The sequence below is a fragment of the Phyllostomus hastatus genome, unplaced genomic scaffold (genome assembly GCF_019186645.2).
Source record: "Phyllostomus hastatus isolate PE091 unplaced genomic scaffold, TTU_PhHast_1.1 phas_scaffold_46, whole genome shotgun sequence".
NCBI classification, from domain to species: Eukaryota; Metazoa; Chordata; class Mammalia; order Chiroptera; family Phyllostomidae; genus Phyllostomus; species Phyllostomus hastatus.
The window spans coordinates 16968864-16991033 of record NW_025334032.1 but is presented as its reverse complement, the minus strand read 5'-3'; the positions used below and the strand labels follow the sequence as shown (position 1 = coordinate 16991033).

Here is a 22170-nt window from a genome sequence, read left to right as displayed (position 1 = left end):
TGAAAAATGTCAACCACCACACAGATGCCAGTTACACCAGCAGGAAGACAGAATGACTTTTCCACAAGATATCCATCCTATCATTCGTCTCCCAGAAATCTGGTAGAAAGACAACGAAATAGTAGTTACCAAATTATCACAGAGAAAACCATAGTGACTGAGATGAGTGTGCCACTGGCTCCATTCCACAGGTCTCAGGGTAGAGATTCTGAGAGGGGAAGAACGTTCTACACACCACCCCCTGCCCCCTCGTTTGGCAGTTTAACTCGTGGCTTGTTTTCTTCCCTGACCACTGTTCTCCAGCCGCTTACCTGGATGGGAGGCCCTGCCCGCAGGGAGTGTCAGGGAAGGGGAACTCTAGTGACAGACACACAACCTTCTGTGCTGTCATGACCTTCCTTTAAGGGCCCACAGGAATCTTGAAAAATCTTTCACTTACTCAACCCCACACCATGGTTTACTGAGCATCTTCCAGGACCACAGTCATTCTACAATGACAGACAAAGTGGAGGCCATGCCTAATGTCAATTCCATTTTCTAATCTGTCTTCAAATATTCACAAACCCTAGATTTTAAAGGCAAATATGGCACTTCCCAGTGTCAAAAATATACCTCGTAATTAAAATATATAAAAGTCAAAATAAAGTGTAAAGGTAATATACACACACACAAAAATACATCATGGAAAATAAAGTGACATATCTGTAACGTAAGAAAAATAATCAGTTTAATAATTACAACAATGTAGCATAAGTAGTCAGTGCCAGGACAGTGTGGCCTTGACGTGAAGGTCCCCACAGCTGTAAATGAGGACGGTGTGTCCTGGAGACAGGAAGTGGGGGACATCAGGAGGTCCACACAGAGCCAGGAGGTCTCCGATGCCCGGGCACCCTGGCGCACGTGGACAGGCACACACACCGCAGAGCACAGTGGACAGAGCTTCTGATGCCACGTCTCAGCATCGTGTGGGACTGAAAGTGCTTCACATCTCAGGGTAGGAATGGCTTGGTCTCCTTGTCCATGAAAGGTGAGAGCAGAGAAGTGACCCTTAGGGTAAACAGTGGCCCTTTTACTGTTCCCATTAACCCCCAACCCCTCAGAAGGTCACATGGAGAAATGTATGCAGTCTATTTACAAAACAGAGCAGGTTTGTAGAAAGAATTGCTCTCAGATGCATTTTCTCTGCTCCCTAAAAAGCTTAGTAAAATATTGGATCCACGGGGAGAAAAGGTAATGCATTACAGAGGCATCTCAGCCTTCACCCTCCATCAGGGGAAGGGACAGTGAAAACACACGTGTTCTCACCTGTCACTTAAACAACAGTTAAGGCAGGTTCTGTAAGAGACCCGTCCAGGGTGCTGACAGCAACACTGTCGTCACAAAGCGGTGGAGAGATCAGGTGATGAATGTTGTTCCTGAGGTAAAATTTGCTGAAGATAGCAAACTTCAGTACACTCAAATTTAATTGTTTTTCACTGCAATGTCTTATGCATCACCAAAAAACACTACTGTAAAAATAGGGCTTACCAAAAAAACACACAAACTTTTCTAGTCCTAGCGCTAACGAACAAATGCTAAGTACAGAAGGTTGGCAAGTCTACTTGAAAGGTCAAGTGTGGGCGGGCCAACACTGGGTCCCAGATACGTGAGCTTATAGCCTGGAGGGGGCCAGCTCAAGTGACCACCCTCGGCAGGGAGATGGGTGGGGACAGAGACTGATTAGCATGGGCATGGAACAAGACCCACGAACAATCAGAAAACCAAGTCGCTCCCAAGTTGCCCAGTTCATAGGCATCAGAAGATCCAATGAAATTAAAGGGTCACTTGACCAACAAAATATCACAAAATGTCACATCTGCTGCCAAATGGGTTTTTTTGAGAAGTCTCTAATGCACAGGGCTGAGATTTTGCTTTTTAAAGGTGTAACACCTAAGAAGAAGTTATCTCACTTAAAATGACCTCTTCACAAGAAGGAAACGGAAAGAACACTTCCCTGTGACATCTTGATCCTCTCTCCAAGGCAGAAGGACAAGCTGGGCTCCACAGCTGATCTTCCTGCCCAGGCTGCTGAGGCGTCTAGAGCCCCTGGCCCAGGGGCCAGCAGAGCCAGAGTTAGGACTGGCTGCCTCCTCCGTCTGCTCTGCCGTTTGGATATGGGGCGGGAATGGACCCACATTTAAACGTTCATCACTTAGGTGGAATTTTAGGTGGCTATTGCTTTACTTTTGCTGAAAGAGGGAAACACGTCTCTTTCCCAGTGAGCACTGCAGCAATGCTTGCTGCACCCTACGGTCAAACACAGCTCAGGGACGGTGGCCTGACAACTCCTACCCAGCCAGGTCAGCTCCCAGCATCACCTCAATTTGTCTTCATCGGCTGCAGTGATGTGTAATACATTTTATTTACAGGTTCTAGTGAAGCTTTCTCTTTTGAGGGAAGAACAAAACAGTGCACTTTGTCAAGTTATTAAACTAGTCTACGTATAAAAGTCTGTTATGATCTATCTCTCCAAGTGCAGTAAGTAAGTACACTCTGATGATCACAGCGTTCACAAGAAGTGGACAAGAGGGTGCACCTGCAGCTGGACACGGTGGTGTGTGTGGGACTCCCTCGGGTTCTTGGCTGAGGCCGAGGCTCTCCTTCAGTCAGCGGGAGCATGGCACTCGGAGCCACCCACGTTGGTGACCGCAATACTGCTCTAACAGAAGAGTTTCAAATGGCATTAAAGTGTCTCTGCAGCTATAAATAAGGTTAAATTAGTTAGGCATACCAAAGTGGGCAGTAACTTTAGAGCACTGTGGACACTACGGTGGTGGATAGCACTTAGGCATCCACCAAAAGCCATTCGGGCACCCTCTGTGCCTCTGCCGTCCGTGTGTGCACTAACACGACTTCTAGTTCACGGGACCAGAAAATTAGTGGGGAGTGTCCTAGCGTGGGTATCAGCCCAGATGTAACAATCATGGATATGCATTCAAAATGGGGTATTCACAAGAAACATGTATATATATTTATATATATTCAGTAAAAGCCTAAAAGACCAGGATTTGTAGTCAGTCACTGCACTTATTGCAAAATGAGGTAATTAAGATGTTACCAGAGTAAGATTAATGCAGTTCGCCCTCAGTGTCTACACCTCATGTTTGGGTTCTTCAGGAACAATGTGACTGTTTCTATTTGCATGATGAGCTCCAGCTTTTGTATGCACAGAAAGCAAGACAACTTCCATCAGCCCTGCCCTGTGGTCCTGAATTTCACATCGGCTGGGGTCACGGGGCTCCCAACTTGGTCTCATAACTGGTCTTTGAGAAAGAACCAAGGACGTTCCTTAGAGGTTGGTCTCGTCCCAAGCAGGATCATTCATATTCTTTAGAACTTTCCTCACCAGCTTCTCCAGCTCTTTGCGGGCTCTCTGTTCTTCCTCCAGAGATTTCTTCATCTTCTTGTTATCCTGTAAATGAAGCAGACAAGATATTTATCCTGTAAATGAAGCAGATTGTGTTTGGCCCTGGAGAGGACTTTCTTTCCCCCAGGAGACTTGGGGGACTCGTGGACTGAAATCTCAGGCTGGGGATCCGCCCTGCACTGGTCATGAACGTGTTCAACAGGACCATCTGAATGTCTAAACAGACACTCAGGGCTCCTTACCGCACAGTTGTTCCTGGGAACCAAGGCAAATCACAGATGGAGAAACAGTCCTGACATCTCTTACAATTTAAGTTCCAACTATTGAAGGAGAGAATCTCTATATGACATACCATAAGCAAATGGCTGAAAATAGCAAATGAAACAACTTGCATCCCACCTACTCTTCACACATTTGTAAAGATCTTACAGAGTTATGTAAGAATGGAAGTAACAGCAACTGAATGAATATACAAGTGAATGAGTAAGTGCCTACTTCCGCACAGCCTGCACCCAGCCGCTCCTCCGCATGGAGAAGATGCATACACAAAGAGGTATCCCACTGCCACCAGTGAAGCACAAACCCAGGAGCCCCTCAGAGGAAGGAAAGCATTTGGAAGCGGCCTCAGACACTGCTGAGGATGGCTGAGAGGGGCAGCTCTGAGCACATGCTGGGGTTGGACCACACTGTGCTCCTGCCTCTCCTCAGCCTCCCCTCTAGTGGGGCAGCCCTTACGACCCCCTCCTTGGAGACCAAAGCCATTTGTGCAAACAATGTACATACACAAAATGCATTTGATCTGACTTATTGCTTTGATTTCTCAAGAGCAAGGACCATGTGTTACACCAGAAAGTGACAGAGAAGAGTAGAGTCACAGTAGGTAGTTAATAAGCCTTTAAAGCAGTTGGAATTTTAGATTTTTTAAATAATTATTCTATAAGAATTTGAGATGGTTTCTGATGCCAAAAACAGTATAGTAAAAAGACAGCATTTAAACAAGTCACTTCAAAGATTTATTTTCTGGTCTATCACATTTATGGAAGACTGATGATTTGATCTGAAATTCTGAAAGGCATGATTTCCTTTCTATATTACAGAGCTGGCCAAAAGTGCATTTAGTTTTTTCCATACAGTGGCTCCAGTAGTACTGAGTTGTCTTTAACTTCATTCGAAATAATTTTGTTAGATTGCATTGTGACAGATGTCATATCGGTGTGCATTTAAGAAAAAGCTTATCAAAACTGGTGAATTTTCATGCAACCATTTTAATATTGGAGATGGAAGATGATATGCAACATTTTCAGCGTAATATGCTTTATTATTTCAAGAAAAGTAAAAACAACTGAAATGCAAAAAAAAAAAAAGATCTGTGCAGTGTGTGGAGAAGGTGCTGTGACTGACTGAATGTGTCAAAAGCTGCTTGCCAAGTTTCTTGCTACTACTGACATTGTGGCCAAAATATTCTTAGCTGTGGGGCTGTCTTATGCACTGGAGGATGTTAAGCAGCACCCCAGTCTTCTACCCACTAGAAGTCAATAGCAGGAGACAGTAGACATACTCAAAATCACCAAATCAATAACATTACTGGTAAAAATTAAAATGTCTTATATTTTATGGAAAAAAACTAAATGGGCTTTTTCACCAAACCAATAATTTGCTCAAAGGACAACCGACTTCATTTTCAATATAGTGTTCTCTTCTTTTCCCCCATAAAAAAAAAAGAGATTAAAGAACTGATTACCACTCACCTGTCTTAATTCTTGGACTTCGTCCTTCAATGCATAGACAGTATCAACAAGACTCCTAGAACAGAAAATGGAATGAAACCTGAACAAGGATGAGGAATGAAGAGGACAGAGAAGCACTTCACCAGGAGACACGCCGCCACCAGACGAGATAAAGCTCTTCTGCCCTACTTACTAAACATCTAAATTCATATGCTTCAGATCAATCAACTTCTTTCTGTGGGAAGTTACAGCCTGATCAATGTTAACTCTAGTCTATGAGGACACAAAGTAATTGTTTCTGAAGCCATACCCCAGCCCTCCTGGGATTTTTCTGACTCCAGTGCTGGACCCCTCCCCTCCCCACCCCTCCACTCCACACACACCACCCTGCTTCAAAATACTGGAATATGTCTTACTTTTCTTCTATCACTGTCTGACCATTGCTTTTAGTTTCTTCAACTATAATTTTTTCTTCTTCTGGAAGCAAAACTTGTGGAGCGGATTCTTTACGTGAACCTATCATCATTGAAAAAAAAATCCACAGGTGAATACCACAGTAAAACTAAAAAGAATGATATCATACTATTTAAATATTGGTATTAAATCCCAAGGACTGTACATTAAAAATTACTTTCTATATAACATAGGGAAAGGCAATTTTTACCAACTTTCTCTATTTCCATCTATTGAACTCTTCATTCCTAAAACATTATAAAGTCTTTTTCTAATTTATTAAGCTTCAGTTTCTATTCTGGACTATGGATCTATTAAATTGAATTTCTTCATAGGCAGTAAGTTAAAGGCTCTGACCATAGTGCCCTGGGTATTTGGGAATAAATATCCAAATCAACCAAACTGGCCACATTCTAGGAATCTTAGGAAGCTGTGTCAGACTTTGAAGTACATATGCACTGAGTGTTTAATAAATTAAAAAAAATGGCAATTCAAACATTTAACACTGTTGTGACAGTTAAAAGCACAGCAGCTTGCCTAGGACAGTGTCTCAATAAGTGTTTGCCACAAAATAAGTGCTTTAGAAACTAACTGAGAAACCCAAATGTTTATTTTAAAAGGTGAAAAAAGAGAACCAAATCTTACTTAAGGATACAAGGAAATCATCTTTTCTTAAAGAAAATATTAAAGGTTATGCAACACTAGACCATGTACCATTTACATTTTTGAAAAGTAACGTCAGATGCAATTGAGGCACACAGTCCACCAGAGAACACCAACACGTGCAAGGGGTATTGTGATAAACGTGTCTCCATTAAAAACTACACTTCCGTTTGATATATGCTACTGACGGAGATGGTGGCTCAACTTGCTTGATCTTGTTTTTTCCGGTTTATCTTTAATTTGCCTTCCTAAAAGTTCATCAAATTACAAGATGGCACTCGTACATCCTTTTATTATGGGAACGTTCCGCATAACGCCAATGTTTTAACTGTTTGATTTTAAAGAAGAGTTTCACCAGTACTGTATTGTAAGCTTTTCCTCCTCTGAATGGAACAAGATTAACAATTACTAACAAGGCTTGAAGAGAAGAGGGCTCATAAAGCATTACTGACGTCCCAAGAATACCTCTACCATTCCCACGGCAGCATGCGCGGGAACAAGGACTGGTGGTACAGGCCTTGGGGCCCTGGCCACACGTCTCCCTGCTGCCTCGTGGACATCTGCAAACCTTCCTCTGTCCCAGCCTCACGGACTGGGAAGGGCATCAAATACAAGCACGCTGGGAGACCGTAAGGTCCAGAACAGCACAAAATTAAGATGCTGACTTTCTCCTTTGTTATGTCAGATACAAGAAAATTAAGCTCTGGGTAAGCAAATACAATTCTATGTTACACAGTACAAACTTCTCTACGTATATATTTTTTATACCAATAAAGGGAAGGACCTTTTTGTGTACTGAGAATAACTTTAGTATTATAATCAAACACCGTACTTAGAATTTTGTCACAAGCCTTAATGAGCTGGTATATAGAAGTATGTTTGTACATGGGTTTGTCAAATATTATTTCAAAGACGACCCTCTGCTAGTGTGTTTGTGTTCACACCGTGCTGCACGTCCTAGATCAGCAGCTCTTGTCACTGTCGGGCAGGAGGCGGCGCTGGTCACGCATAACCGCCCACCCCCACCCCGCCCCCGTTAAGGCCACACTCTACCCTTTCACACAGTAACCTGCAGAGCCAGGAAATTACTTTTAGACACAGGCGAATGTCCTTCAAGACATGGCCCCAGAGAGGGACACATCTTTAAAGGCATTATTACACTGGCAATAATCCACCTCCCCTGGGTAATGCCTGCTCCAGGTGCCATGGTGCCATGTGGCATGTGACATGTCTGTGGGCATGTCTTCTTCTAGGCCTTTCTGGGTTAAGGGAGAATGCTGGGGGGACATCTGGGTTACTTAGAGAAATACTGCTTAAGAAGAAAACTAGCGTTGTGAACCAAATTACTGAGAAAGTACAGGGATACCAGCCAGCTAAAAAATTCTAGAGGCTGAGGAAAATCCTGTGCCTCTGATACAAATGCAAATGTTACCCACATTTTTATAAGGAACTTAATTCATGTGCTATTTTCCTAGAAGAACAGAAAAGCATTCATAAAGATTCGGATACACAGAAAACAAATTTAATTTGTGCTGTGAAGAAAACTGATGACATCAGATAATTTAGATGGCTCACAAATTTTCCAACTAGTATCTGCTTTGAGTCCAAACAGTTGACTGTGTTACAGTCAAATCAAAAATGTTATCAGCTGTATATCTGTCACATTCAGTTTGCAATACAAAGCTTCAAATGGATTAATCAGGTAAGAGGTTGAAAGTGTTTTTATGTAACAGCACTTGAGGGAATATTAACCTCTATACATTTCAATTTTTTCTGCATTTTCTAGCTTCCTAAGCAACCTACTTACATTATGTTTCCAGCATTAAAATGTTCAAATAACAAAACACAATCACAAGGGATGTCTGCTGTGTAAGGTGCATCAGACAGCAGTCGGCTGTCCTGCAGGGGTGCCAGGACTGCCTAACTCGCACCCACACCCCGTCTGTGGGAGTCCTCAGGCAACTCACGCCCCTCACGTACACTGAGCCACACAATCCCATTATTGGTAAAACAGAAGAACAAAACCAACCACCTCTGCAGAGATGTTCTGAGGATTCATTTTAAAGTTACATTTTATAAATGTCTTTTACCAGATGAATTCATAAAGATAAAAGCCTTAAATTCCGTTATGTAACATGTATCAGAGAAATTAAAACCTGTAAGAACTGGTACAACAGTTGCACACGCATGACATGGCTCTGATTTTTAACACAAGTACACAAGAAGAATTTAACATATTATAAAACATTAAGTTTGAGAATACTATAGGTAGATGTGCCAAACTGCTTAATTCCTGAAACATGTAAATGCCAATGTAAAAAAAAAAATGGCATTTACAGATCTGATGGTGAGCCAGGAGGCTTGTAAATGAGTATTATTTATTGCCTCCAGAGAAATCGATGGGCTGCTAATAATCTGCCTAGATTCAGTGTAACATTATTTTTCTAAGATGACTGAAAAAATGTTAGTCTTTCAACAAAACAGTAAAGGAATATTCTCCAGCCAGATTTATAAGTAAGTTCACTATTTAAGGGCAAAGTTTTAGAAAGTAAACAGATTTCATGAGTTACCTCAAAGACTACTGACGTTATTTGCAGGGGTATCACAGTGTGTTCCCTGAATTACTGAGGCTGCAAAACAATTTAACAGCACAACTACCAAAATGTTCTATCGCTTTATTGAAAATCGTCTAAAAGGCCTGAGACACAGATGAACAGGTTCGTGATGGTTCCAGTACACTCAAGAACTGTGTTTCCCAAAATCTGTGTTTTACAGGAGTTAACAAGGATTTCTGCAACACGTCATTTTGGAAAATGCTGACTGCTACAGCAAATGTGCACCGTGACTCGAGTCACGGTGCACATTTTAAGGTTCTCAGAAGGTTTGCAGTAAAAATACCTGTTGAACTTTAACTCAGCATCTCCTTAATTCACCTGCGCACTTAACTCTTTCTTCAGCATCAATATTAAACATTTTGCAGTTTTCTGGGTAACAATTTGAAGAGTGCTAGACCTGGCCTAAAATACATACACACAAATGCTATCTGGTTTTGTTGCACTTCAATATGGGGTAAATATAAAGAAAAAGTAATTTATACTTAGCACCAATCCAGCATTTCCCAAACCTGTCTGCACGCATCTGCACATGCTTGGGATCCAGCACCCATGATGGCTGCTGACAAAGAGGCAACAACAGTTCCCAACTGCCACCAGCAGGGGTCACGCTGCACCACACAGCTGGAGAGCCAGTAGGCACTGGGATCCCTGGGAGGAAGTCCCTCAGAAGTGTGATCCAGAAGCTGGAGACACACTTAGAACCTTGCCCCCTACAACTGTCACAGATCCCCAGAGCTTAGAACCCTGCCCCCTTAAACATCCAGAGCCCCCAGAGAACTATGGGCCTTAGTTTAAGAAACACAGATTAATCAAACATTTCTGTTTTATAGACAGATGACTTGCCCAGGCAAGTGTAGGGTTCAAGCCCCAGGGCATGATCGCCTTGGCTGGTAGAGCACCGGTTAGGTGCCTGGTCTCATGACACATGACTGTCAAATCCAGGGCATGCGTATGGGGTATGTGTGTGTGTGTGTGTACATGAGTGAGTCAGCTCCACCAAAGGCTATCAACACTTTATCAAAAAGAATGTCTGCCTATATGGCTGGTGGTCTATTACATTTGCAGCAAAGTTCACAATCTTTCTAGTATCTGCATCTACTTATACCAGGGGTGTCAAACTCATTTTCACTGGGGGCCACCTCAACCTTGCAGTTACCTTCAAAGGGCCGAACGTAATTTTAGGACTATACAGGTAACTCCTTAACTAATTAAGTTAAGGGCAAGGAGCTCTACATTTGGCCCTTTGAAGGCGACCATGAGGCTGATGTGGCCCACAGTGAAAATGAATTTGACAACCCTGACTTATACTCAACTGAAATTAACATAACATTCAGAATAAAGTAAAATATTACATTTTTCAAAAGCTACTTTTAAAAAATCTCTCCAAAGGGCCACTTTGTTACTTATAAGATTCTAATTTACTTTTCTTAGGAAAAGAAGATGTGAGGATGTGAAGAATGATTTGTATTTGTATGAACAAATCTGTGACTTGTCCTAGCCCTGCACTGGTGCAGATGCTTCTTTTCCTTTCATTGTGCTTTTCCCAGTAAGTTCTGCATGCACTTTAAAAACAATCAAACAAAAAGTAACCTTAGTCTAAATAAAAAACTATTAAAGTTGAGTTTTTTTTTTGTTTATGCATGCACAGCTTCCCCCAAACCAAAAATGAGAATGCTTCATTCTGAAGACAAACCTCCCGGTGATTAAAAACTTGTTTAAAAAAAAATAGAGGAAAACAGATGACATAAAAATGTTCAAGGAGTGACCTTGTATTGTTCAGGACACATTTAACCTGAGAAGTACAAGCTTTTCCATCAAGGCAGAGAGAAAGGGCTCTACCGCCTGGCCTTCCAACACATCGTTCCAGAGAACAGCCAAATCATATTGAACTGCAAACTATGCTACTCCCCCGCCCCCCATGTAACAAATATTAAAAGCCACAGGCTAGCAAAGGCAAAATTTATTTCAACTGTACATAACAGATGTCTTTTTTTTAAATAAAACAAACACTTCATTGCCATATGCAACCACAAACAATAATATGATACTGTACAATACAATGCAACATTCAGGTATACATCCAACTGAGTCTTCAAATGGCAGTCACCCACTAAAAATGGCTTTCCCATTCACAGATAAAAAGCACAATATATAAATTTTTTCCAGGTCTTATACCACTATATACATATTACTGTGTTTTGGCAATTTTATGCAAAACACAATTAATATAGCTTATATACTTGTGGCAAATTAATTCAATGGGAACACCATTTAGGCCATTTGCAAAGGGCCTGATAATGGCTTAAACCTACCTTCTAGTTCAGATTCTTCATCCTTTCATTATAATACTAACTGTACACATAGATATTACAGAATTGTATAAACATAAAATACTATTTCAGCATGACTGAAGTTCCACAGAAGTAAAAATACGGCCCTTTAGGCGCCTCATCACCACTGCCACACCACTGTTTTCAGGCCTGTGGCACTAATACTTCCAACCAGGTCACAAGAGCTCATGGTGCCAGACATTCAAAACAAATCCAAACAAACAAAAAGCCAGGTTGTTACTGTGCAGTGATCTTAGCATCAACAAAAATCGTTGTCCAAATAGCTTTAACTGGTACAAAAAGGAATCATGGGAAAGTGTCAAAACTTTGGTGTATAGAAAATGACAATGTCTCATTAAGACAACCCAAATGATACTTAGTGTTAAAACTCCAAGTGCAGCAACTGTACTTCAATGCTGTGGTATACATTGCACATGACATAGGCAACCCAAGTTTACTAAGGCATGGCAAAGGCATCAAGGCCAATGCACCAATTATTATAGTCTCAAAGCAAACAAAAAATGTTCTATTAATAATAGAAAAGATGACTACTCTACATGATAGAGAACAAAACTGCCTCCAAATTCCTTGCATGATACTGGGTAAGCATATGAACTCCATAGTTCTCCAAAAATTCCATTTGCTATTTGGCTTAACACATACAAACCCTATCTCTACCATGAGTTAATAGGGGGCTCAAATTTTAAAAGATTGCTCCTCGACTTTCTTATTTATACTAATTAATACAAAAATATGAAATCTCCAGATGGCATAAGCCTGGAAACAGACAGATATTTGGAATGATCAGTTTTCCTAATGACCTCATTGCATGCAGTACTGAAGCAGTCTGAATTTCTAAGCAATATGCTACTGCCGGGAGTTCACTAGCACCTCTGGGCTCGTGAGCCACAGGACCCAGCTCCCAGGAAACAAGGACGCAGTGCATCAGAGATGTCTCTGTGCAAACAAGATCAGGACACTGAATACATGGGGCTGGCGAAGGAGGTGTGGTGAGGGAAGAGAGCATTCACAGCCACCTGGAATTACAGCCACCCTGAAGAAAGGAAAAAATGTTATTCCCAATTTATAATGGCATCTTGTTTTCTGAAGCTGGTTTAATGAATACTTAAAACACAACCTTAAGGTTTCATTTAACACCAAATATAGCATGCAAGGGAGAGAACACAGTGCTTCCCCTCTAGCAATGACCAGATGTGGATTCAGATGCTACAACTGAATGCAACATGTCACATTCAGTTCTTTTTGAAGCAGAAATTAGTCTTGAGTGAGGCCAGTGAAATCTCCTTACAACAAATCCCAGGAAAATGGGGGAGTCTGCCCCAATCTGAGATTTCCTATTGAGTGAGTTACATGGCAACTTAGTAAGTCTTCAACAGACTCAGATATCCCCATTACAAGCAAGAATGAGGGCTACATAAGACAGGGTTGCTGTAAATGGAGTTTCACTGCAGCTAGTTGCTGAAAACAAACAATGTGTCCATCACAGGCAGTATAAGTATGGATGTCAGGGTAAGCCAGGTTGTGACTGAAGCCAAAGCACTCGCCTTTTTAAGTATACCACATGCCTCTCTCTGAAAGCAGTCTAATCTATACTTTCAGAGGCTGGATGCTTCAGAGTTTGGACTTTACACCTTCAGTAGAGTGGTACAGGCTTGCTAAGTGCCATTTAAGAGAAATTACTCCAATTAGGGAGAGTTTGGTGTGATGACAGTGTCTGAGCTCTGACAGTAAGTTGGTCTTTGGCAAGGAAAACTCCCACCCTGCGGGCCAGTGCGGGGCATGAGAAGACCATGTGTGGCACACTGACGGGCACAGAGCTGTGGGGGCGCACACAGCTCTTCTGTGCTGCCCAGGCCCAAAGTCCACACCAACACATGGTTCTTCATGGTCACCTCAGAGCGCAGCTGCCTAAATTGAACTCACAGTAGTTTTGTTGCATTCCATTTTCTTCTTATCTCTCCACAACTACTTGACCAGTGTGTCCATGCTGCATAAAAAATTTAGATCCCTATGTATAAGGCCAGAGTCTCCGCCATGTTACTGGCACTTAGACCACAAACCTGTATGGTTTCAGTATAAAATATCAAAGTGTTCATATAGCTGTATCCAAAAAGAAATGAGACAGTTGCTACACTGAGAATAAAAAACCACCACCATTTGGGGCTATAAAACCATCACTACTCACTAAGAAAAGAACTCTTAGGTATAGGCTGTGTGAATTCACCATCTCCTTCAACAATCGTTAAGTAACTTCCAACGGATATTTGAATTGGCAATTAAGCCTCCACAAAGTACATGGGAAATATCAGAAATGCTCTCAAAAGTTGTTAAAATATCACATAAAAGAGACAAGGAACAGCAAGAAAACATCTAAGAAAAGCAGGCTGCGATACAACAAGCGTTTGTTAAGAAAGCTCAGAAGTGCATTAGTTCTGGTGAGAGATATATGAGCAACAGCTCTTACGAGATGTAGAACCCATTCTGTAACTATGGGCTGTCCATATACTGTCATAGTCAGAGTCTTCCGAGAGGTCTGAAGGCTCCAAACGAGAAAGGCTACTGCGACGACCCAAGGAGTCTAGACTTGATTGGTCATCATCAGCCAAGACGTGATTATGCATCAGGTCAGTGCCTTGCCATGCTAAGACAGGGGTGGGATGGAGTGACAGGTGTAACAGGCAAAGATGGGATGAGAAGGAAGACGGACAGGAAGAGCCACAACCAAAAACATAAAAACAAAAGCAAAAGGTGATGGGAAGAGAAGGAAAAGAGAAAATACTGTTAAAAAATGGCAACAATGTTCATTTATTTCTCCTTATTTATGGCTGAGTTTTAATAACAAAGTTAGCACAACCCTTAGAATAAAACCAGATTAATTATCATTTAAATAAACCTAAAGCATGATATTGTTTCAAAATTTTCTTTTAAAAATATGGCTAAGTTCTCAGTTAAATCTTTTTCCAATTAATGCCATGTCCACAAATGCTTCTATATATATTTAACATGTAACCAATTCTATCCTACATTCTATTAACAAAATAATCTCACTGAGGACATTACTTATAAAAGGAACCATTTATGTGGTTAATTAAAAACTGTTTCCTATTTATTAAGTGGATATTGAGTGCAAAATAGTTTCAAAGGATTTTTGACTTACTGCTTCAGCTCTTTGGCAGACTATAAATCACCAGAAGTCATCTTAATGATGGTGGGGTGGGGGGGTGTCTAAAACTTACCTTATCAAACTACAACCACTGTAAAAATTTCAGAATGGAAAAAGGAATTAAATAGGGTCCACTTCCTTCTCATTGCCCCTTTCCCGTCCCCTACATCTCCACTCCTTAGAGCCCTCAGCTGGTGGGCATGGATAAAGGAGGAAGCCATGTCAGTTCAAATGTCAGCCACCCTGACGCAGCCCCCCTTTCCTGGCAGGAAGACAGACGTGAGCTGGCAATGCCACGATGTTGAAAGGAGGACAACTGAAGGAAGTGGGCACCAAATGGGAGAACAGAAATAAGCCCATGAGTGGCTGGCACCTGTGAGCAATGACACTAGGCAGGCGGCTATGTGTGAGACATGCAAGCTGGAATGGGCCAGGGACAAAGGGCGCTGGAAGAACACACACTGGGAACCAGGGGCCCCTCTGTGCGGGGAATGGCACAGACAGCAACCACTGGACCCATCCTGTCTCTGCTTCTGATCAAAGTTAATTCCATTCCAAATTCAGAAAAAGCAGTTGACTGGTTTGGATTTATTTGAATCCTTATAGTCTATACATGTCATTATCTCCTTAAAACAGAAATCAATACCAAAGATGTTTGGTTTGTAGTCTTACTGGCATCTAAATGTATACTGAACCGAGCTGAATTTTAGGCAAGATAATGGTATCCTAACTGTCTTCACTAAACACTTACTAGGAAAAGAGCTGCTTTCACTCTGATCCCATTTCCAAATGTATTATGGATATCGCCTTCCCAGCACAACCTGTTCTTAATTAGATTTAAGGCCATATATGATTGTGTATAGGAGGCTCCAGAGTGGTTAGCATGTAATATCACTTAAAAACAAAAACCAGTGCTTTGTCCAATGCTTTTCTTGCACAGGAGAAATGGAAACACATAATACAGGCTATGTGGTAAGAAAAGATGTGCACAAACTATGGGCCATTCCTTCCAGGCAGCCAGAAGCAGCAAGGCCGCAGGCATGTCACAGGGCGCTATCTCTTGGATGGAGAAATGCAGCTTGCACAAAAACATACCTAAAGTCCACGTGACCTGGTCTATTCGTCTGAGACTAACAGGTTAAAATTTTACTTCAAATGGTTGAAGTTGAGATGAGTAGTTCTTTAACATCTCAAATTCAAAACCCAAAAAACTATGGCCACATTTTATAGCCTATTACTTCAAATACAATCTCTTATCAAGTATATGAAACTATGTAATATCTTAAATGACAATAATCTGTATTTACAAATTATTGCTTGATTTTATGCATACATACTCAATATTCATGCCTTTCTGTTTCTCTCCTCTGCTGACTAGTCACTATGAAAGGCATTGTCACTGGTAAGAGTATGGACAAAGAAGTTATAATGTCATAGGAGGGGTATGTAATACACTCGCCACAAGAGTTTCTAGATTATCTGCAGATGCCACCTAGGGTTTAATCCTGTTAGCCCTATTTTCATGTTTAACAAAAGCTAGAGCAGTTGAAATTCCTTTTCCCACCTTTTCTTTTTTTTTTTTTCTCATCATTAGTTTAAAACAGGACAGGACACTGATCCCAATCACCACACTGCAAGTAGTGGAAATGAAGGTGAAATAAGTGATTTGCTAGGTGTCAGGGTGGAAAGAGAACCAAAAATACAAAACCTTAGTAAGAAGTCAGTCTTATGCCACAATATATATATTAATCATCCAGTTCTCAAAAAGAAGAGCCCACGTAAAAAACAGCGGTACAAAAGGACGCCCCGTGGTGCCTGTGACCCAGGCACCAGTAAAGGGCGGACTTGGCCCCATTCTTCTGAACAAATCACATGCACTGTTCCACCCGCCCCGCCATGCTGCACTCCACTCTCAAATGCCAGAGATGTTTCAGAAAAAAAAGAGCCCCCTTTTTATTATTCTCACAATAGATTAAGGTTTTTTTCACTTAAGACATTAAACATAAGATGCAGGTAAATTCAGTAGTACTGAAATCTAATAAATTCATTATTAGTGTCTACTTCTAAAAAGTTTTAAATGCAATCATTTTTTAAAAGGGGGTGGACTACAAGAAGCCTTGCTCTAGGTTTATGTTTTTAACAATAATTCTAAAAAGCTAATAAATAAATAAATCCCACTGTCATACCAATAGCTTAAATAGCTTAAATAGCTGAACTGAATGAATGTTCCACTGATGTCTAAATATGCATTCTGTATGCAAAAGAAAGCTTTATATATTCTGGCAGTACCCTATATTTAAAGTTTTCCCAGTAGGATCTTCTCTGAAGTCAATTATTTTACTGATAGCTCAGACCCTTTTCAATGATTTAGGGATGTCAGGCTCAAGCTGTTCTATCCCCTGGGCAGGACCCTGCAGCATCACTCCCCCAGGACCATTTGAGCAGCGCAGAGGAACTGTACACAGGCCCCTACAGCACAGGTTCCTTCTGACTATGATTTTAAACATAATGAAGCACCACAATTCCAGTACATTACTGCAGAACTTACTTGAATTGAGTGTTTGCCGTGTTTTGGCGCTTGTGCAGTAAGCTTCAATGACTTTCAGAATCTGTGCATCTTCTTCCAAAGCAGCTGTGCCTGTCAAGACATACACAACACGTCACAATCGAATTAAAAACGACAAGTACAACACATCACAATCCAAAATAACTAGTACCATTAAGTAGAGCAATGCAAAGTCATCAACTCAACCAAAATGAGGACAATCAAGACAATCTCTCCTTTTATTTTCTTGTCAGATAACTATTTTCCAATATTTACAAAACAATTATATTCAAAATTATTTTTAGCTTTGTAAAAGTTGTATTGGTCTGCAACATATCTGAGAAAGGGTAAACTTCCTAAATATATGAAAGTGAAAATAGTATATAGGAAATATACTAATAGTATATAGGAGATAAAGTATATAGGAAATATACTAATCCATAAGAAAACAGTATCCCACATCCTCAAATTGAATAGGCAAGAACTAGAAACAAGAAATTTACACAAAGAATACAGTCTGCAACAAAAGATATTCAATCTCACTACAAAAGACATGAAAATTAACACATACCACACTGACAAAAAACAAAAGAGCCTGACAATTCCCAGTGTGCACGTGGAGAGCAGAGAGGAAAAGTCTTCCCTCCAACCACAGCTGTAGGAATGAAGACAGGCAAAACCCTCCAGAGAGGCAATACGACCATATTTATTAAAGGCTTTAAAAAGAGTATTTCCTCTGATCCACAAATTCCTACTAAGGATTTCGTCTACCACTCCAGAGCTCTTCCTTAAACAATGGATTATTCCAGACACGGGCCTCACGGTCAGAGATCACAGACACAGAACAGAACCCCTGTGGTGAACAGCATCTAATGGTATCAGATGGGCACAGAGCCTCTCACCCAGCACACTTTTCATGTGATTCTATGGTTAAATTGTTTCTGGTTTGTTTTCCTAGATTTTCTGTATTTTTCTACATTTTCTAAGATATTACTTGGGTATCTATTTTTAAAAGGCTCACCTGCTGTAATAAACATGTGGAAAGAACGGAAAGCTGAAATATTTATAAGTGCACCATAAAGCCTCAACATCATTTTACGATAGTAGGATATACATTCGCAAGCCAAAAATTTCATACTCAAAAACTTTAGTACCCTGAGTTTAAAAGCAACTGAGAAACTGACTTAAATTTCAATAATTGGGACCAATCACTTAACAAGTTTCCCATAATAAGCTCCTTTCTTAGGAGTAAGAAAGGTAACATTTAACTAGTATAATTTCAGGACAAAGTGCAAGGTAACTTCCAGGGACAGCCATTCCCTCTTGGCCAAAAGAAAAACAACCTGTCCAACTGATTTAACGGGATTATCATTTTCACATGTGGGTTAAGTGCAGCAGCATCATCCTCAGTGCCAAGAAAGGGTTTATGATGCCAGAAAGGGCACTGGCTTCCCTAGGAAGGTTGAAAAAGGTAAATTAACGAGAGAACAGCAAACATTTTTTATGTGGCACAGACTGTTTTACCAACTAGAAAATTTTCTAGGATTCTGAATGTAAAAAAAGTGAAAATAACTCACAAGATTACAATGTAACTTTAGCACAGTCAAGTTTAGGAAGTACTTGCTCACACAGGCACTAGCTACATGGAAGTCCACATAGATAAAAGTTTCTCCTCCAACCTACACAAAAACCCTTGGTTTTCTTATTACCTCTTGGTTCCTCTTCTGCGAGCTCTTTACTTACCTTCCTACCTCCCTCCCTCATCTCCTAAGACTCAGACCCTTTTCTTCTCTATTCATTCTCACAGCTTCAGAAACCATCTTAAGCACATGGAACAACTAAATTTTCACCACTGGCCCAGACCTTCCCCTGGGCCTCAGAATCCTGTTAACCCTCTGCCCTATCACGGGACCTTCAGGCTGAAAGGCTCACTCTCACACGCTGAGTCCAATCCAACAGCTCATCCTGTAGGCCTGGTTTCTCAACCGTCGATGGCGGCACTACAGACATTTGGGGTCAGATACACGAAGTCCTCACTCAACATCATCAAGAGGTTCTGCGACTCTAAGTGAAATGATGTATAATGAAACCAATTCCACCATAAGCTGATATAAACAAGAATTCCTATGACTTCTCATCAAAACTGTAATGTAATGTTGTTCGAGGACCTGCTATAATTCCTTGCTGTGGGGCTGTCTTGGGTGCTTAGCACCATCCCTGACCTTTACCTGCACCCTCACCCAGCTGTGACACCAGAATGTGTCCAGACATTACTAAGTGTCGCTGGCAGGACCAAGTCACCCCCAGTAGAGAACCACTGCTGGAGGCTCCACTTCAAAGAAATCTGAACTCTGTCCATGTTTCACCTGCTGTCATCTCCTCGCCTAGGCCAACATTATGCCATCCCCCCTGGACTACTGCACAATCTCCTAACCTGGCCTCCCTGTCCCCATCTCTACCTGTCTGTCCTCAACACAGGAATCAGTGGTCCTATTAAAACCCAAGTCCCATCAAGACCTCTGTTCAAAACTGGACTAGCTGCAAGTTCGCTCGAAGTACCTCTAGGAACCATCTCTCACTATCTCCCTGCCACCCTCATCACCTGAAGCCCAGGCCAGGAGGCTCTTTCCTGTCCCCTGAATATACCACAGGGGTTCCTGGCTTAGGCACTCTAGAACCAGTGCCTGGAAAGCTCTCCCCAGACAGCTGCTCAGCTGGCTTCCTCAACCTCTTCAAACTGCTCACTCAGACAACACCCCCACACCCATGTCTCCCCAACCTGCCTATTAAGAGCCCCACTGCACCTCCCTCCCCTGCACTTCACACAAACACGCTAACATTTGCCTATCTGGTCTCCCTTCTATACCTGCATCTTTGTATGAAAGCAGCGATCCACGAGGACAAGGGTTTTCATTTGTTTACTGCTATGCACCTGGCACACAGAGGCACTGAATAAATCTCTGTCGAGGGAATGGCACCTCATCTGCAACCTGTCCCAATGCACAGCACAGAGCCTTCGCACAGAGCAAATGCCTGCTGACAAAGGCACCCACCAAACACTCCACAGTCACAGCTGCTAAGTGTGGAGCAGATGCTCAATCCCAGGTCTGACTCTCCTCACTAGAATGCACAGCCTCATTACTCCATTTTATGAGCTGCCCTAGAGTATGTTGAAATCTGAAGGAAATGACCACTGGGGTGGCAAAATACATGGTGCCCACTGCACCGTGTCAGGTGTCGGGGGCAGTGAAAGTTTATGTTCACAGAGCAGCTGCCTCTAGGCCGTCACTGCATTTACTTCTCCCAGCTTATCATCACCCCTGTTCTAAGGACGAGGAGGTCCCACAGTGACTAGTGGCAGAGTAGGCTCAAGTGCAGGCTGCCAGACCTCCGGGATCACCTATAGCCACTGCCCCCTCCTCTGGGTGATGTCTGCCACACATTCTGACTAAAAACATCTCTCCTTGCAGCCTTCTTCTGGAAATGAGTCCCTGAAGGGCCCCAACGAGTGTGGCAAAAATGAGGAGCAATGCTCCAGAGAGTCAGGAAAACTTGTGAAAAAGCATGGGGTGCATGCAGAGCAAGGGGATACAGAGATGAGCAGGCTGAGCAAGGATAGAGCGGTAGGGAGGCAGAGCCCTTTCAGACAGATCCCACAGCTCCCGAGACTCCTACCAGGCAGGGCCATGTCCTTATCAAGGCTCTCCTGCAGTGCCAGACAGCCCCACAGCCACCTGTTTACATGAAACCCTTCTTGCCCATGGCATTGGGAAATGGGTGCGACACTGGGAAGAAGTGGGTGGGCATATGCTAAGCTCTCTAATCACCTGCTTCTAGAAACAGCTCTACTTATTCACATGCTGTCCAATGAGCATCTCCTGTGTGTGAGGTACCCCCTGTACCTGAGGCTGAGAAATCCAGAGCTGAATTCGATACTGTGCCTAGCGTTTCACAAGTTTACACTTGAGCAGTGAATGATGTGTGCCCAGAGGCACACAGGCCTGGGGAAAATGGGCCCTACAGTGAGAGACCCCTGGGGGAGTGCAGCCCTGTTGTATGAAAACCTCAGGGCAAAGGTGGGCAGGAAGAACAGGTGGTCTCAGGTCACCCCGCAGCCCTGGACTGGTTGCCCAGACAAAATGGTTGACACAAAGGCCAAGAGACAGCCAATGGTTCCATTACAGGGACAACCACGCACATGCTTCATCACTGGTGTCTCTCTCCGGTCGGCGAGTATCTACACTGGTTTGTGGCTATCACTGCTCAGTCCCCTTTAGAAGTAACACCAAACTTCAGACCCTGACTTGTGTTTGAAGTCTCTGAAGAGCCACCCCCCTATCCCAGGAACGCTGTGCTATGCCTGTGTGAGGCACACAGACTCGCGTCTTCACGCACAAGTACTCACTTTTCCTCAGTGCAAACTCTTCGTCTGAAGGCTTCCGCTCAGGTTTACGCTTAGGTAGCAGCTTTTTCATGGTTTTGGGACTCTTACTAAGATCCTAAGGAAACAAAAAGCAAAAAATTGCTATTTCCAAAGGCAGTAATTCTTACTGGCATATCAGTAAGGGTCACTGTGAAGGTGTGAAATATTAAATCACTACAATTACTCACTGTTAAGAGTTTCCTACTTCTCTCCTATTTTGATTTTTTATTTGCCAACTGCTGAGCATTACTTTAAAGTCAATAACAAGGCAATGACTCTTATGAACATCCTCATGTTACTTGGATCCATCAGCATTGTCACAACACACAGCAGAGGTGTTGCAGGCTTGCAGGGAAGCTGGCAGCTTCTGGAGAAGAGGGAAGGGACAGCTGGCTGATGCGTGCACAAAGATCCACGCATGCTGCTAATTCTGGAGCAGCCCCATCTGCTGCAGCTAACTAGAAAGAGATAAGGAAACTAAGGCTATTTTTAAAGGAAAGGTAAGTAAACCCCTTTAAAAATATATTTGATGCCCTGAGGGAGAAGAAAAGGAAAGAGTAAAATAGATCAGCCTGTCAGCCTTCAGTGCAGATGCACAGATCAGACACGGGCTGTCTACGGCATATTCACGCTAATTCAGAGCTATGTTCACAACGTAAAGGTCAACCTCTTGCCTCTGTAACACAGCTTCTAAAAACTGCAGAAAATGAAGGTGCAAACCTGACGGCAGGATGACGTTCAGGGAAGTGGGCAATGTTTCCACTGCCAAACATGTATTAAATATCGGTATCATTTAAACTACATAACCGTTTGTTTATGAACCT

At 42.2% G+C, this 22170-nt stretch overlaps 1 protein-coding gene across 9 annotated transcripts in view; it reads right to left on the bottom strand.

The window, feature by feature from the left end:
• Positions 1-705: 705 nt before the first annotated feature.
• ARHGEF7 (Rho guanine nucleotide exchange factor 7) overlaps positions 706-22170 on the bottom strand; it is a 133261-nt gene continuing 111796 nt past the window's right edge. For 6 of the 9 annotated variants that reach the window (XM_045821195.1, XM_045821200.1, XM_045821203.1 and 3 more), the window contains 5 exons: positions 21329-21422; positions 16927-17016; positions 5550-5649; positions 5155-5209; positions 706-3451 (listed from right to left, as the gene is read on the bottom strand). In XM_045821195.1, coding sequence (XP_045677151.1) covers positions 3329-3451; positions 5155-5209; positions 5550-5649; positions 16927-17016; positions 21329-21422 — 462 coding nt within the window. In that variant the 3' untranslated portion in view covers positions 706-3328. Of the gene's footprint in view, positions 3452-5154; positions 5210-5549; positions 5650-10790; positions 12249-13679; positions 13857-16926; positions 17017-21328; positions 21423-22170 lie in introns of those variants that run through there. The other 3 variants (XM_045821204.1, XM_045821197.1, XM_045821198.1) reach the window with 3 other exon arrangements.